At 50.3% G+C, this 17,334-nt stretch overlaps 1 protein-coding gene across 4 annotated transcripts in view; it reads right to left on the bottom strand.

Moving 5' to 3' along the window:
• Positions 1–17,036, bottom strand: part of MASP1 (MBL associated serine protease 1) — a 52,090-nt gene extending 35,054 nt beyond the window's left edge. The window contains exons 1-2 of one of the 4 annotated variants that reach the window (XM_014607105.3): positions 16,782–17,026; positions 14,396–14,621 (exon numbers count right to left, since the gene is read on the bottom strand). In XM_014607105.3, the coding sequence (XP_014462591.2) occupies positions 14,396–14,621; positions 16,782–16,786 (231 nt within the window). In that variant the 5' untranslated portion in view covers positions 16,787–17,026. Of the gene's footprint in view, positions 1–14,395; positions 14,622–16,781 lie in introns of all 4 variants that reach the window. The other 3 variants (XM_059731259.1, XM_014607104.3, XM_014607108.3) reach the window with 3 other exon arrangements.
• Between the last annotated feature and the right edge of the window lie 298 nt (positions 17,037–17,334).

The raw sequence follows: 17,334 nt of genomic DNA on the forward strand, positions 1-17,334 counted from the left end.
ACGCATTTAGTTAGTCCTTCATTAAGGAAGTAGTAACAAAACACGCAGTATCTAAGGTGTATTAATGAACGTGTGTAGATGTGCCCATAGAGGAAGAAGCGAGCTGCTTTGGCTCTCCTGTGGAGGAGAGACTGTGAAGGTCAGAGCCAGTTGATACCAGACCAGTTTGCCCCTGAAATGTTCCCTCGCTGTCTCCTGCCATAGTGCGGGCACCTGCTGAATCTCTGCTCTTTGTGCCGGGAGTGGATTCAGAACTGGGGGACTTTCAGCTCTGAGATTTCTGCAGCACGACGCCAAGGGAGCTCCAACCACCAGAACTCAGACTTGGTTAAACAAAAGCATTTCTCTTTGCTCGCTCTCTTTTATTTTTCCCATTTCATTGAGGAACTTTGGGAGTTTGTTTTTGGCGTTATGTTCCCTGCAGTGTTGGGCCCCTGCAACGCGTTACATACATCATGCAACTTACTGGTTAATTGTGCAAGACATGCAGACTGGCCACATGTGCAAAGTGAGACCGGCCACACATGCAAAGTAGTTATCACACAATTAACCAATTAATTGCACAATAAATTAAATCCGGCTGCATGGGCAACGTAATGATCATGCCATGAAAATCTCCATCCAGCTATAAAAAGAGCCAACCAGCTACAGATTGGGAGTGTCTACATGTGCATTAATGTCAGCTTAAATTTACTGCACAGTAAGTTACTGTGCAGTAAGCAGAAATAGGCCAGCGTCTACATGTGTGCATTAATGCTGTGCGCGGACTGACTTGGGACTAAAGTTAGTCCCAAGTCAGCCCACATATACATTGTTACTGTACAGTAAGGCATCTATATGTGCATTACTGTGCAGTAACTAATCGGGCGTAAATTTGAGACCTGCATGATGCAGGTCTCAAATTTACACTCAAATCAGTGTAAATCGCCATATTTACTGCACAGTAAGGGTGTGCATGTGTAGATGCGTGCCCGTACTGCACAGTAATTTTGGTTACTGTGCAGTAAATGCACACATGTAGACATGCCCAGTTAGTGCTTGAAAATGTGTAATAACTTTATAGGTGGTTTCTGTCCAGCTTTACTTTGAACATGTGGCAGGGCCCTTGGAGACCCAAACACATGAGAACCAGAAAGCGATACCGAAGCAAAATGACCTGCCAGATTTTACAGCCTCAGCTGGGCACGGTCCAATTAGCAAATAAATGGCATGGCAAACAAGGTTGAATACTGGAAATGAGATTAGCTACAAGGCCAGTGGACCCAATGTTTTTAGACTCAAGGCACACCTGGATAGATTCAAGCTCCCCCCCCTGTGGAAAATGCCAACTCTTAATTTTTTCCTCTTTTATTAAGTACAGAAAAATAATACAGCAGATTTTCTGTTGCAAAGAGCTCAGAAAGGCCCCAACTGTGGATTCCTACTTGAAAAATCTGGGTTTATCTTGTGACAAGGGTTTGAAATGTGCTCTCATCCTGCCTTAAAATGAAAGCAAGCTTTAGGAATGGTTTCACAAGATGGAGCGGCGTCAGGCCGCCTGGGCTTTCTTGGATCAGAACAGCTTGGATTTTCAATTCGGGCCTTTCTCTCTCTCTCTCTCTCTCTCTCTCTCTCTTATTATCAGTAGTGACCGGAGAGCAGAGGACCTCAACCACCATCTTAACAAAATCTGGGTCAACGTCGATACGCTCACTGCAAAATGCTTCAGCTCTGACAAAATGCACATTTGGAGAGAATTTATTTTATTTGGCAATGTTCTGCCCCACTATATTTCACCCCGTAGTGAGTTTTGCTGCTATTTATTACTTGTGTTTCTGTAGAAGCTAGAGGGCCCTTCAGGCACTGGAACCCTATTGTGCAAGGTGCTGTACAAACACGGCAAATAGACAGTCCCTCCTTGCCCCAGCCCAAACTGAAAATAAGAGACTGTCCTTGGATGCACGCAGACTGAGGGACAGCGGTAAAATGAAGGCAGGGTAGACCCGCACGTACTAGGTGACTGAATAAGATATATGCAGAGCACAAACTTTTGTGAAGTTGAGTTCACCCCTCCAGGTGCTCTGAGAGGACAGTACAGAGTCAGTCAGGCTAAGTACAGACAGTCAAAAAGCCCAAGGCTGAATCAATTCAATCTTTGCAGGTTAGTCTAAACTGCAGAGATTGAACCGATTAGCAAATGAACAGACCTTCACTTTTGATTCAGGGAATGCAGCCACATGCTTGCAGTGGCTCAAGCCAGAAAGAGGGGGTGGGGAGGAGGGCAGCCACTGCCAGACTAAGGTGGGGGGTTGGGGAACAATGTAGTGGCATTGAATTCATAAAAGCTTGAACAAGAATAATCCTTTCTCTGAAGCGAGCGTGTATTGAACACAGCAATTTGCAACCTCAAGCACAGGACTGAACAACCACAAACCTTTGCCGAAGCTAAGATACAGCCCAGTAAAACACAGTGAGAGCGCACGCCGTGTAGTCTAACTGGAAATGAAATGGAAGAAACCAAAAAGATAAGAGAAAGCCTTGCATACATCTTGTGTAATCCCTTTGGAAAGTCCTTGCGTAGGTATTCCTGTCCCCCACCTTTTACAGGTTCGGCTTTATAAAGTCAATGTAGTTCTCTGATTCCTTTGCTCACACCAGCTCAAGCTGTCTGCAACCCTCTCCTGTTCCTCCACCTCCAGCACATACATGTCATGATCGTGCCAGGTCTTTGCCAACACCTCCCACCTCTCAGGCTGGTCCTGCAGGGCTTGATGCGTGCACACTGAGCTGGGGAAGGGGCATTAAAGCCCTTCTCAGGCCCCAGATCCCAGCCTGGGTTTGCCTGGAGGGGGGCAGACCCTCTCATGCTGTTGCCCACCCCTGCCCTGTGCCCCACACCCCGCTCCAGCAAAGAGCAGGGGGTGTGGGCAGCACACCGAGCTGGGGTGAGGTGGGGGACTAAAGCCCCTCCAGTTTGGGCCATTTTGAAACTGGTTTCTGTGCACTGAGCTTTCGTTCTGTTACAGCTTTCAACCAGTTTGTGATCACTTAAACCAGTTTAGGTGTAATTTCTGTCCTTCACCTAAGACAGCACTCGTAGGCAGTGATCTCAGTTGACCCCCTGCCTAGCTGCAATGGCAGATCCGTGAAAGCCTCGCAGCAAAGCAGAGGTGTCTCTTGGGCTCTCTTCTACCTCTGCTACCGACCTACTACATCTGCCAGGGCAAATCCCTTCATCCCTCCGTACCGCTTTCCCCTTTTGTAAAACAGATAATCTCTTATTCACAGTGGGACTTGGAGACTTAATGCTTGTTAAAGCCTTCGGATGCCTTTTTGTAAAGCACCTTCTGAATGCTTGAGAAGTCTAAATCCCTGTTTTCAAAACTCACTTGGGCTTTCAGAAATCTTTCCATAGAAATTTAAAGTCCTTTAGGAGCAGGGCTTTTCTACTGAAAATACGGAGTGCTCCTGAGTCACGTCCGGACGTGGGACTTTGGTGCTTTTGGAAGCAGTTACTCATTGCAATCCTCTGTTGGCAGGTGGGTAAATAATTTGCAGCCTAGGGTTTCAGCAGGGCATTGCTATTTAATTCACTTTAGACAACGGCTTGGGTGAAGTCTTTTGAGACATTCCTTGGGTTGACCAATAAATCATGCTGGGTTTTTAAAGGCGTCTGAGATATTTCAGAGGCTCATAATCACCTCTGCACACTTGAAAATCCTCCCCCAAGCGCCTGGCTGCATCTTTTACTACCGACAGTCCTGCGCGAACCTGGCCCTTGGTCCTGGGAGAACGGGGATTTCATGTCCACTGGCCTCTCTCTCCCATTTTTCTGCTTCCTTGAAGTAATGATTTGATTTACCCTCTCAAGGACAGTAGGATGAGAAGCTGTGTACGTGCATGTGCGTGTGTGCATGTGTGTGAGTGAAAGGGGGGCGGGGGGTGCATGATTTCCTGTAGCCCAGACCAGACTGGGACCTCACACGTGAAATTTGGGGGTAAATCCACTGAGGCCCATTGCTACTGTTTCCTGTCCCCAGCTTATCTTCTCTCTCAGCTGCAATTTTCACACTGGCCCGTGCATTGCAACCTCTCCCGGCTGCAGCCCACGGTCCCTCGTTGGCATTTCTGCAAGGGGATTTGAATATGAATAACCCTCCGCTTTCCCCCAGGCGGGAGGGGGTGCTGAGGAATGCTGTTTGCTCACGCCGCTTCTTGTTGTGCCAAGTGGCACGAGGAAGGGAGCAGCCCCCTTACCCCATGGAGTACTTTCACTTCTAGTGGGCAGATCTGTGCTATACACCAACTTTATGGAAATGGGAGACCCCTCCCTAGCTTGCTCCTGAGACTGAAGGCAAGCAAAACTCGGGGGCATCTGAACACCAAGCCTCCGGATTTGGGCCTGCACGCAGGATGCTCGCCAAAGGATTTGGAAGCATCTGAAGCCCCAGATGGGGGCGGAGGCTGCTTGCCGGTAGCAGGGCCACATATGGTTCTTGCATGACTGCTGGATTTGGAATTGATTTGGCTGATTTGACTTGGGACACACAAAATTTCCTTAAAAAATCCCAAAGCAAACTATACCTGGCAGGGGGAATACCAGGGCCTTTTGGCTCAGATCAAGTGAGGGCACCCTAATCCCAAGACCTCTGCACGTAGGATGCCTGCCGATGGATTTGGGAGCGTCTGAAGTCCCAGGGTGAGAGCCTGCGAAGGAGGATGTAGCACTATACCTGATGTTTAAAATGACTGAGTTCTGCCTGCTCAATCCCTATGGTTTTTGGAAGGATTGAGTCCTGCTCAGTCAGTATGATTTGGAATTGATTTGGCTAATTTGCCTGGGAACATGAAATATATTATTGTTGTTTTTTAAAAAGTGTCTCTGCTTTAGGCTAAGATCAAGGGAGACAGAGGGGAGCTGAACTCTGAGGTCTCCAGGCCTGGGTCCTGCCTGTCGGATGCCCGCGTGGATTTGGGGAGCATCCAAAGCCCCAGACTGGTGGGTCTGGGAGGGAGGACACTTGCCCAGTGTAGAGCCACACAGGCTAAATGACTGAGAGCTGCTTAATTGAATTTTGCAACTTAACCCTTGGGTTTTGCCCAGGTGAATTAGGAACTGATTTGGCCTGGAAAAAGATGCGTGTCCACTTGACACCTATTTGTGTCAGGAGGTTGTTGAGTGTGTGGCAGGGAGGGTCCACTCCAACCAAATGATGGGGTGAGAGGCCCTGACACCTGTGTGAGTGTGCTCAGGTGTGTGAGGGCTCTGGGAGTGTGACAAGGGGGTGTACAGGCATGAATAGTGCCCAGGTGTCTGCAGGGGTTTGAGGTGTGCGAGGGGATGGTGAGTGTGATCCCCTCATGCACACAAGTGTATGCGTGGAGTCTGCTAGGTGTGCGGGGATTGTGGATGTGACAGATGTGTGTGTTGGTGTAAGTGGAGTGACTACCCCCTAAGGGAAAGGTCTGATGAGCTAGGGCTCGCTGAGCTCAAGGAGAAAGGAGACTGCCTTTGGACCCGAGTCACTCTAGATTTCCACTGTGACAAATGAGTGTACAAAGGTGGGGCGAAGCTGTAATCCCAGGGGCTTCAAACAGGCCCAGGGCACAGATGCACCAGCACAGCATCCATTCACATGTCTTGGCACATTATTGTACCTGGATCCACGCCTGCGGAGCTGTCTGCCTCAGCCACATGCAAACGGCACACGAAGAGCTGTCACTGCACACAACCACACCGTTCAGGCTGAAAACAGCATCTCTGGGGTTGAAGACACCCAGGAAAAGCTCCCTCTGCTACAGCGGGCTACAGCTTAACCATGCCAGGGACTCTCAAGGCAGTGACCTGTTGCAGTGCATCTCCAGCGCTCTGCCCTGATCTTCAAACCCTGCTCCTGCTGCCCAAAACTATCTGGCAGACTGGATGTAGACCTGGGCACTGCCTCCTGCAAGGAGAAGACAGCACAGACCTCACTGCATTCATGAAATGAAATGTCAACACCACTCAATGAGTCTTCTGGGCATGTGCACACACACACATGCGTGAAGAAAACCCATGCACGCGTGCATCTACACTCATCCCACATATCATTGAATCGTAGACAATGAGGGTTGAAGGGACCTCAGGAGGTCATATCTAGTTCAGCCCCCTGCTCCAAGCAGGACCAGCCCTGACTACATCATCCCAGCCTTTGTCAAGCTGGACCTTAAAAAACTGCCAAGGATGAAGATTCAACAGCCTCTCTGGGTGACCTGTTCCACTGTTTTACTACCCTGCTAGTGAGAAAGTTTTTCCTAATATCCAACCTCAATGTCCCTTGCTGCAACTGGAGCCCGTTGCTCCTTGTCCTGTTGTCTGCCCTCACTGAGACCAGCCCAGCTCTGTCCTCTTTGCAGCCCCCCTGCAGGGAGGTGAAGGCTGCTCTTCAATCCCCCTCGGTCTTCTCTTCTGCAGACTCAATCAGCCCATTTCCCTCAGCCTCTCCTCACCAGTCCTGTCCCCCAGCCCCACAACTATTTTCATTGCTCTCCACTGGACTCTCTCCAACGTGTCCACATCCTTTCTGCAGTGGGGGCCCACAGCTGGACACAGGACTCCAGATGTGGCCTCCCCAGTGCCGAATAGAGGGGAAGAATCACTGCCCTCGATCTGCTGGCAACGCTCCTACCAATGCAGCCCAGGATGCCATTAGCCTTCTTGGTGACAAGGGCACACTGCTGGCTCCTGCCCAGCTTCTTGTCCCCTGTCCCCCCAGGTCCTTTTCTGCAGAGCTGCTGCCCAGCCCGTCCCCCCCAGCCTGCACCGGTGCAGGGGATCGCTCCCTCCTCAGTGCAGGACTTTGCACTTGTCCTTGTTGAACTTGTGCACATCAATGCTCACTGGAAAACAGACTTTCTTTCTCAGGAGAAATACGAAGTTTTTGACAAAACAAGGTTTTTTTTTCTCCCCACATCTGGACAAAAATGCCAAATGTTTGAAATGTTTCATGAAACAAAATTGGGTGGTGGTGGTGGGGGGGGGGGGGCCGGGAAGCCAGTTTCAGATCTACCAAAAGGTTTTGTTTCCATAAATTTGAAACACTTCAGCTGGATTTGAACCTTTTGTGGTTTTAACACATTCCCATGAAATCAAGCCGGTGTTGAAATGAAAAAAGCCTTTTTACAATGAAAATGGAAACTTCCCACTTGGATGCCATGGAGACGGGGCCGTTTTGTCCATCTCAGTGTGTTCTGGCTGATGTTTTTCCGGAACAAAACCGCCCCCCACTCCATCCCACACTGAGATAAAATTCCAGTTTAGTTGAGACAGCATTTCCCAGTGGAAACTGCTCCAATAAGGATGTTTCAATAGGGTCTGGGGTGTATGCCACATCCCAGATTTAAACTCAGAGTGAAGATAAGCCTCAGCTATTGGCTTTGATCCCAAGGGCCCTCCTAACTTCCAAGCAGCCTAGCTCGGCGGCCCTGGTACTGACACAGGAGGTGACTTGACACATTTATTCTGCTCTTTCCCTGAAAGCGAGGAGCCTTGGGGATCATGTCCCATTTTGGCCTGCATTTCTACTACCGCGTCACTTCACGGAGCTCCAGCATCATCTCAGTGTTGGCCGATACCAGGCGGCAGCGTCCTCGAAAGCCACAGCAGGTCCGCAGAGGCATTTCATGTCACCCTCCGGGCTAGCCGTATCTCTTCTTCCCATGGCAAGTTCCCAGAGGGTCCTCAGTCCAGCGCTGGGATTTCTCTGCCTAATGAGCCGTTTAGATATATATGATGAGGGGTATGTTTCTCCCTCATCAGTCCAATTAGTGCATTCCTGGAAGGGTGAGCGAGGGGGTGACGGCTGCATTTCTTTATGGCCTGCCTCATGCGATTTCCCGCTTTCGGGGTTGAACCGGGAGACCAGAGTTCACGCGGAGCTGGCGAAATCTTGCAAACTTGCCGATCCCCTTTGCAGCGTTGAACGGGAGCCTCTCCGGTCCAAGATGCCACCACTGGGGCATTTGGCCTTGAATATGGCATGCTGCCCGCTTTGCTTCGCTGCTTGCCCATTGCGACCTGGCGTCACCCCACCAGGGACACTCCTTTTATTTCTGATGGATGTCGGTATAAATAGCAGTGGACTATGGAGCCGAGGCGGTGGCGGGGGGTGATTGCACAGGACCAGCAGAGTGGAAGCAAACGTCATTTAATCGTCGAATCTCCGGGCGGGTTTAATGCACGGCGGGGAGGGGGAGAGAGGATGTTGCTATTTTTTAAACGAGGCTTGAGTTGGGGTTATTTTTACAGTAAACTTCTCCTCCGCGATTGATGTTTCCCTTAGGGACACATCTTCTCTAGTGAAAATGTCGACATTGTGACCCCAGAGGGAGAAACTCCAAACAAACAGCCAGGATTTAATGACTAGCCTGCTCGCTGGATGTAAATGATCTATGAAAGAGTATACAGTCCTCAGCAGAACCGGCACATATTAACCAGGGGGGGATGACCCCTCTGTTTATTTTACTGCCAGAGGCCTGTCACTGCTCCATGCGTTTCAGAGAGTGGAGACCGCCCAGATAAAGAGCCCCAGATCCCTTCCTGGAGGAGGACACGGCTTTCCCCTAGCCTCAGCCTGCAGGTTTTATGCCTCTTGGGTCTTGCGAGCAGATGCCACTTCTGGCTGTCTCTGCTTGTGTCTCCGTGTGTGTGTGTACAGGGCACCCACAACATGACCTGGCTGTGCTGTTTCATGGAAACGGCACTGCATCCACTGCACGCCTCAGGGGAGATGCACGGAGACAGCACCAATTTACCCGATATAGAAATCGGCCAGCGCGCCGGGATTCACATCCTGCTCCTACCAGGACGGCTGCAGCAGCCAAATTGGTTCTGGAAGCGGGTGTCGCATCGACTCCAGATGACAGCCCCTCCAGATAGCATCCTGGCTCCGGGTCAGCTGAGCTGATCTGCTCAGGATAGACCCCGAAGGAAGGGTCCCCACATCGGGGTTGTGACCCCAAGTGTGGTCGGGAGCTTGACGGAAAGTCCGATGGGGAAGTGGAATTTGCAAATGGAAGTGGGGATCCTGGTGGGAAAGCTCGGGGTTGCCGACCTAGCGAGCCGGCAGCCTTGTTTTTGGGCCATCAGAGGTGCTCGCCCAGGCCAGACTTGCAGAGGGGTGAGATCTGGTGCTATTGCAAACCACTGGCTCGTGCACACAACACTTCTTCTTGCGTGCTTCATCCACAGGGGACACATGCATTATAGCTGTGCCCTGCAAGGCCAGTTGCCGATGAAGTCCCTAGAGCAGTGACTCTCAAGCCGGCATCTGATGTGCAGATTACACTGGGGAGGGTGGTGGCCTCGTCGCAGCCACCAGCTGCCTTTTTATGGCCACATTTTACAACTCTGTGGAAACATGCCACAGGCTGGGGATGAGCACTGATGCTCTGCAGAGGGCAATGTGCTGCTCACCGAAGCAGCCTGGCATAAGGTGCATCTTATCTGCAGCTCCTGAACCCATGCACGGGAGGAACCCAGAAGCTCCTCTGCAGTCCTGCCTATCTCCAGGCATTTCAGTCCATCTCTCTGGGAACACAAGAGTAGGGTCCTGGCCCTTGGTCCTCCTAGGTCCCATTGGGCAGAGATGCCAAACATGGAGCCTACAGCATCAACACCCAACATGGCACATGATGTGGAGCCCTCCATCCCATTGGCTTTCAGGAAGATGCAACACCATTGCCATCACCTCCCAGTTACTATGCCACAAATCTCTTTTCACAATAACCCTGAGACAGCAGCTCTCCTGACCTTACATCATTTCTGGCATTCACTATCCGGAAAGCTCTCATCTATTGCTTGGCTCCTTTTTTGGTTCCCCTGCATCTCCTGCATCCAGGTCCATGCCTGCATTTGTGAGTGCAAACCCCACAGCCACTGGATGGGTCCTAGTCTTGAAAGGGAAGTCTCCTGGCTTTCATAGAGGGCTGGAAAGGACCTCAGGAGGTAACATCTAGTCCGAGCCCTGCTCAAAGCAGGACCAGCCCCAACTACATCATCCCAGCCATGGATTTGTCTACCCGGGTCTTCAACACCTCCAAGGATGGAGACTCCAGCACCTCTCTGGGTGGCTTGCTCCAGTACTTTACTACCCTCCTCATGAGAGAGTTTTTCCTAATATCCAACTTAAATGTCCTTTGCTGCAGCTTGAGCCCATTGCTCCTTGTTCTGTCGTCTGCCCCCACTGAGACCAGCCCAGCTCCATCCTCTTTGCAGCCCCCCTGCAGGGAGGTGAAGGCTGCTATTCCATCCCCCTCGGTCTTCTCTTCTCCAGACTCAATCAGCCCAGTTCCCTCAGCCTCTCCTCACCAGTCCTGTCCCCCAGCCCCCAACCATTTTCGTTGCCCTCCACTGGACTCTCTCCAATTTTTGCACATCCTTTCTGTAGTGGGGGGCCCAAAACTGGACACAGGACTCCAGATGTGGCCTCCTCAGTGCTGAATAGAGGGAAAAATCACTTCCCTTGCCCTGCTGGCAACGCTCCTACCAGTGCAGGCCAGGATGCTGTTAGCCTTCTTGGCACAAGGGCACACTGCTGGCTCCTATTCAGCTTCTTGTCCCCTGTCACCCCCAGGTCCTTTACTAAAGAGCTGCTGCTTTGCTGGTGGTCATGCCTCCTTTCTTCCACCTGCTAGCATTGCTATGGAAGAAGGGCGCGGGGGTCTGACCAAGCCTGAGGCTCACTGTGCCAGGTTGTGCAAGCACATTCAAGGAAAGGCTGCCTACCTGGGAAAAGGGACTCAGCTGCTGTTGCAGAGCGCACAGACCCTTCTGGAATAAGGCAGAGTTAGCCCAGAGCTGCGTCTACATGGAAAGCTCTGGGCACTCGTTCCAGAAGAGCTGCTCCCAATGTAGACAAGGACTAAAAGACTCTCCCTTCCCTGATCCACATTTTACTAAGACTTGGCGCAGCAAAAGCAAATGAAAGATGCTTCTAAGCCCTTGCTGAGATCTCCTTGAAGTCCACTGGTCTTAAGCACGACCTCAAGTGCTTTCCTGAATCTGGGCCAAGTGCTAAGAATAGGGAGGATCCGACATCACCAGGGACAAGTGGTGACACTGCCTCACTTGGTGCAGTGTGAGGCAGCCAGCTTGGCAAAAGAGGATGCTTAAATATCATACCGGACTAAGCTCCGTGTCAGCCACGTCCACAGGGCACAGGGACAGATGGGAAAATGGCCAGATCCACATTCAGAGGTGTGAGTTTTAGCTTTGCTCTAGGTTCTTCTTGCACGCTGCTCCCAGGTGGCTCAGCTGTGCATGGGCATCTGGATGTTAGACTGGGACCCAGAGGGGATGCGCCGTGATGCTGGATACCTCACTCCCACGGGGGTTGCACCCACAGTCCCTAAGGTGCCTTAACCACCTAGGCTGACGAGCTGCCTGGGCTCAGGACTGGACTTGGACAGTGCATCCACTCCAGGCCCCAGCCCAACCATTGAACGGTCAGGGGCTGGCTCCCATGCCAGAGACCCCTGGCTTTCATAATGAATTGCAGGGTCAAGACCCAGAGAGCTGGTGGAGTCTCCATCCTTGGGGGTTTTTAAGTCCCAGGTAGATGAAACCTTGGCTTGGATGATGTAGCTGGGGCTGGTCCTACTTTGAACAGGGGGTTGCACTACATGTGACCTCTTCCAACCTGAATTTTCTATGACTGTTAGACCTGACGTTGTGATTTTCAAACCCAGATCCGGGAGCTGGCTGTACACTCTGCAGTGAAATGAAGGGGCGTCGTGTGTCGATACTCAGTCCAGCCTTTCCTTTTCCTTGGGGTGAGAACAGTTTCTTCTTGGTTGGTGTATTAAGCACTGTATTTATTACAGATAATAAGTGCCCTTGTCTCTCACCATGGGGAATATAAACTCAAGACTTATTCACCTGAGCTGTGTTAAACCTGGCTTTCGAGCGGTCATAAGCAGCCATGTAGATCTTTTGGCATTACATCCTCCTGAGTTTCACTTTGGTCCTATTCGCCCTCTTTCTACAGGAGGTGCTTTCCATCTCTCTTGGTTCCTTGCTCATTATCACTTCCTTAGGAGAGACAAGTTCTTCTTAATACTCCTTTTTATACATGCCATTTGCAATGAGAAATGCACTTAGCGCTCCTGGAGAAGCTATTCTTCACTTCAGAGGAGTATGTCTGCAGGTGAGATTTGCATATATGTTCCTCACCGGCTCAGAAAGGATTAGGCGTTTGCTCTGAATTCAGCGACAGCACTTTACACGTGTACAGACTAACTGGCTAACATTGCTCTAGATCTCAGTGGTGACGATGAAGATGAAGAGAGGGAAATGACCAGCTCCCATCACATCACTGGTTCCTATCTACCCCGACACAGGGCTTTCTTCTGCATGACAGTGAGGGTCACACAGGAGGAGCACAGATGTCTTTAGCCCAGATCCTGGGGCAGAGATGATGTTGTACAGACAGTCTTAGACTGCAATCCAAAAATCTGCAAAGTCAATAGAGAGCTTACTGCTGGGTTCAGTGGGTTTGACGCTACACCTTAAAGTCTGCATTTCTTTCCAAAAGTCCTCTGCTATCAGCAAAAGCTGGAGACACGAAACAACGAAAGAAGCTCTCATAGCTTCACATGTCCACTTGGATGCTCTCCTTGTTTTTTCCATCCAGGTCATCCAGCTTGGACCTTCGTAATTATTCCAACTAAGTGAATCCAAATAGTTTACATGTCATTGTCCAAATGGCCAGATGGATGCTTCTGGGCATTTTGCAGCAAGGATGTCATTCCCTGGCAAAGACGCTGCAAGCAAATTTATACAGCTGAGGTTGAATCCCTGTGAAAAATCCAGGCTTCTCATGAAAACCCAGCCGCATAAAGGGCTGTGATGCCAAAAACCATCAAGTGTGAATAAAAAGGCATGTTTGTGACACAAAGTACGGGGGCTGTGGATATCAGGGGCTGGGGGAGGGAATAATGCCTGGAGTTGAGGGGGCTTCCAAGAAATTCTCCCTTAAAGCTTATAACTTTTTCTCAAGTTTTGGAAGGGTGTGTGTGTATATATATGTCTCTGTGTGCGTGTATGTGTATCTATATATAGATATATATATGTATATATGTCCATGATCTTTGTACTTGGAGAAGATCCAGAAAACAGCAGAACAAACTAATCAAATAGCAGCGAGATCTGTTAGCAGAAGAAAGCGTGGCAGCATAATGAGGGAATTAAAGCAGCCGCCACAAAAACAGGAACCGAGAATACAAATGTTTTGTATTTGTATTATTGTTTTCAAAGCAAAAATCTAAATGAGAGACAGGGCCAGGCTCTGAAACTCAGCTTTAGAGCTGCTGTTTGACTGGCGGCTTATGACAAATTCATTTCTACCGACGATGTACCCCGGGGTCAAACGTGCCTGTCTCCCAGGGGGGACGGAGAATGGGAAAGATTACCGTTCCCTACCTAGAAACTAAGCAGGCCAGGACTTGATGCGTTGATGAAGGAGAGACCTCGGTGAAGAGACACTTGCCGTCTTGCTACGGGTGCTTTGAAGCACCAGCTCTCCATTTGTCTTAGTCTGGGGGTAGGAAACCCTGATGCTGCTGGAGATGTGATCTATCAAAGGAGAAGTAGGACTGAAACTTTGCTCTGCTTGTGGCTGTTATAGCTCCCAGAAAACTTTCAGCTTGAGGAGGGAGAGAATTAATCATAATGCCCTGCTCTCCTGTTTCAGTAATGTCAGGCGATGGCCTTGAATCTCAGGTACAAACTTCAATAGCGGATCCCTGTCTCTATACTGAATTGCAGGGGTGTGGGTTGTAGCCGATTGGTCAAAGGACATAGGCAGACAAGGGTCTTTGGATAAATCTGATATTTTTTATTAAACCTACTCAAATAGTTGGAAAAATTCTTCTTTGCAAGCTTTTGGGTATAAATACCCATTGTCAGGCTGAGGAAGCGGATATAAAAGGTATCAGATTTACCCAAAGACTAATCTGCCGACTAAATTGAAGAACATCTTTGGGTCTGAAAGCCACCAAACTTTGGAAAAACCCATATGCTGATCCAGACTTGGTAGGTCAAGCCCAGGGCTTGTCACTTCATTTTGTAGGAAGAGATCCTCTCCAAACTGGGAGGCTTCCCAAATGGTGAGGCGGAGCCGGCCAGCTTCAGTTAGCAGGCACAGGGAAAGCCCCTTCCCCAGTGAAGGAGGTATTTGCCCGTGGTCCTTGCATCTCGCGTGACATCCTGACTGCGCTGCCGCTCCAAGCTGCTACGATGCCGGCGCAATTTCAATGCATGAAAAGAAAAATTGCCTGCATTGTGTCATAGCTACACAAAGCTCTCTCCTCTGCCTCCTTTCAGCCTTTTAGTTTAACCCACGATAGCCGGGGTTTACATTTAGGTTAAGCGGCTTACCTTCACATAGTCATATTCGCAGAGATAGGATGATTCCAGGTCAAAATGCATGAAGTACAGTTTGATCCTAAATCCGTCCGGCACTGAAATATTCCAAGTCATTTCAGAGTCACTGGGGTAGGAGTCTGGGAAGTTAGGGGATTGGATCTCCCCAAACATATCCGTCAGCTCGACGGCATCTGCGCTACAGAGCAGGAAGGCACAGAGGGACCAGGCCAGAAGGTACCTGCAAAAGAGACACGGAGATCAAACCTCCATACTGAACCCATCAAAGACATCATCTACTTTCCTCGTGAGATCAAAGGCAGTCCTATGTTATGAAGGGAAGGCCTAGGTGCAAAATTTGGGTCTGAAGTAGGTCTCAGATACCCCAAGGTTTGGAAGGATCGGGTCCAGAGCTGGCTTTGCCCCATTTTAAAGGGGGGCCAACTTTGCAAAGGGCATGCTACCAGCCTAGGGTGGTTTTGACTGAGAAAAAAGGATTGGCTCACTCAGAGGGGGTTTCTTCTCAGGCAGGTGGCAATGACTCCATCATGGGATACAGGCAGATCCCGAAGCTCGTGGCCCGCTCATTAATGCCTGCAGGTCGTTAGGTTTTGATTTCCTCCAGATGATGGAGCCTTCCCCAACACAGCACCATCCAGCATCGGGCTGGCGGCTCGGGCCCAGGGCTGCTCCGGGAGCAGCGAGGAGTCCAGTCTCTTACAGAATAGGTACCATGCACATTGCAGCACAGACAAATATTTCATATCGAAACACAACATTTTTGCTCTATGCCCCGAGGAACCTCTAGCCGCGGGCAGCACCTCCTCCTCATCCATGCCGCTTTGATGGAAACATCTTCATTTAATAGCAGAATAAACAGAAGGCGATCCAGTACAATAAAGAGACTTCCTGACTAAGCTTCCTGGAAGCATCCTACAGCTCTCCCAGCCATGCATCGTTATTTATTGCTGCTGCTGACCCTCATCTCACCCAACCTGGACCGATGAGTCAGATTTCTCTCTGCATAGCGGCACTACAAGGGATATATTGTATTTGCCGTGCAGCAGGAGTCTGTGGTTCATTACTATTCATTTGCCTTTCTCCATTTGTGTGGGTTTTTTTTTCTTTCTTCCCATCATACCCATTTTATGGATGGGCAAACTGAGGCACATAAAGGAGTTGGGGGCTCAGACCCTGAATGGCACTCAGGTGCCTAACGCGCACTGGAGTTGCCCTGAATTAGAAGGCAGTTAGTGTCTCTGATGGGAATAACAACCCCAGTGCCCTGGTTCCCAGCCTCATGGGACACAACCTCAAATGGGATCAAAGTCTTTCTAACCCATAAATCAATGCAATCAGGAAACGTGCATGGCCTGGCACAGTCCGCTCCTGACCCCGGATCCTGCTGCTAGTGGATGGGAACCAGGAAGGCAAAAAGAATAAGGCCGAGGCTGTTTTATTCCATTCTCCAAGCTGATGAAGTGCCTGATGGATGCAGAAAGTCAGACCCAGGAAAAGCCCTGGCTCTGTTTCCTGAACCCTGTTCTGGAGGCCTTTTCCCTGTACAGGTCCATGCACTTGCCATTGAAGGCCATGGAGTGACCTCCACGTGCATGCATAAATGTTTGCAAAATAGGGGCTCCGCGTCACGGCCGCGCGGTGAGGAAATTGAGACTCTCTCTCGGGATTATTTGCAACCTGTCTGTGTTGTGTTTGCAGCCGGGCACTAGGTTTCCAGGAGGCTGATCCCCGGACCAGACACGCTTCCCTCAGCTTTCGGCTACAAGCAGAGAAAGTTAATGAGAGCAACGGAATTTGGATCGATTTGCTCTCGGCTCAAGCGAGGCTTAACATGCAATTTTCTGACGGCTTCTCTGAAACCACAGAAATGTGCAAAGGGAAAGTCTGTCTCTCTTCTGGTCAGAGGACACGCACGGGGGTGCAGAGGGGGACCGTATGCTCAGTGGGGTAAAGGGATGTTGCTTTATTGGCTTGGATGGAGCTCCTGATGACCTGGCCCATTCATGCCTTTGCTTTGCTTTCTGTGTTACGGAGGAGGAAAAGCAGACTGAACTTCTCTGCCATGCCAGGAAAGTCTTACCCAAAGGCACGAGTGACCAGCGACTTCAGCAACGCGCGATATGTAAAGCCTCCCTTTATGCTCCTCCTGTCCTGCATAGTGAACGCTGAGCTAATAAATCATGAATGGCAGCAGTCTTCCTCTCTTCCCTTGCCAGGCAGCTAACCTGGCGAGGGGTCTCACGGGTCTCTGGCACATATTCCCCGCTCCGGCAAGGAGTCAAGTCATGCAATGCAAACAGCAGGCTCCCAAGTGAAGTGTCGTCCAGAGACACAGTGCCCACCCCGGATCCCCCTGCCCATTTCCCAGCTGGGTACTCACCTCATCTCGCTCCCGTGGGTATCTCCCGATGTGTGTGAAAGGAGAGGGGTGGGGAAGGGGGGGTTTGGGGAGGAGGGCTGTCTGGTTCCCAGTGCTCCGCGCTCCGTGCCTTATCTTTGTTCGGAGATTTGTGAGCGTGCGTGTGTGTCTCTGGAGTTGTCTGGCATTCTCCATGCAGGTCACGCCTTCCCCTGCCTGCAACAGTCTCCCCCCCCCACCAAATCTCACTCACACACACACACACACACACACACACACACACACACACACACACACACACACAAACCTGCCTAGTGAAACTATCCTCCCCTCTGCCAGCCTCTTCCAGCAATCTCTCCTCTCGCTCTGCAGGGCTGTCTCAGACACTTCCAACAAAAGCCACAGCCGGCGAGGTTTTTGTCTCTCTAAACCTCCCAAGCTCTGTGTGTGTGTGTGTGTTGTGTCCTCATTTTTTTTCTCTTTTCAGGCTGCGGTGCCAGATGGCTAACATGTGCTTCTCGGCAGGGCACGCTGCAGAAACACCAGCAAAACACCAGGCTGGGAGGTGTGAAAT

Source organism: Alligator mississippiensis, chromosome 7, assembly GCF_030867095.1.
Source record: "Alligator mississippiensis isolate rAllMis1 chromosome 7, rAllMis1, whole genome shotgun sequence".
Classification (NCBI taxonomy): Eukaryota; Metazoa; Chordata; order Crocodylia; family Alligatoridae; genus Alligator; species Alligator mississippiensis.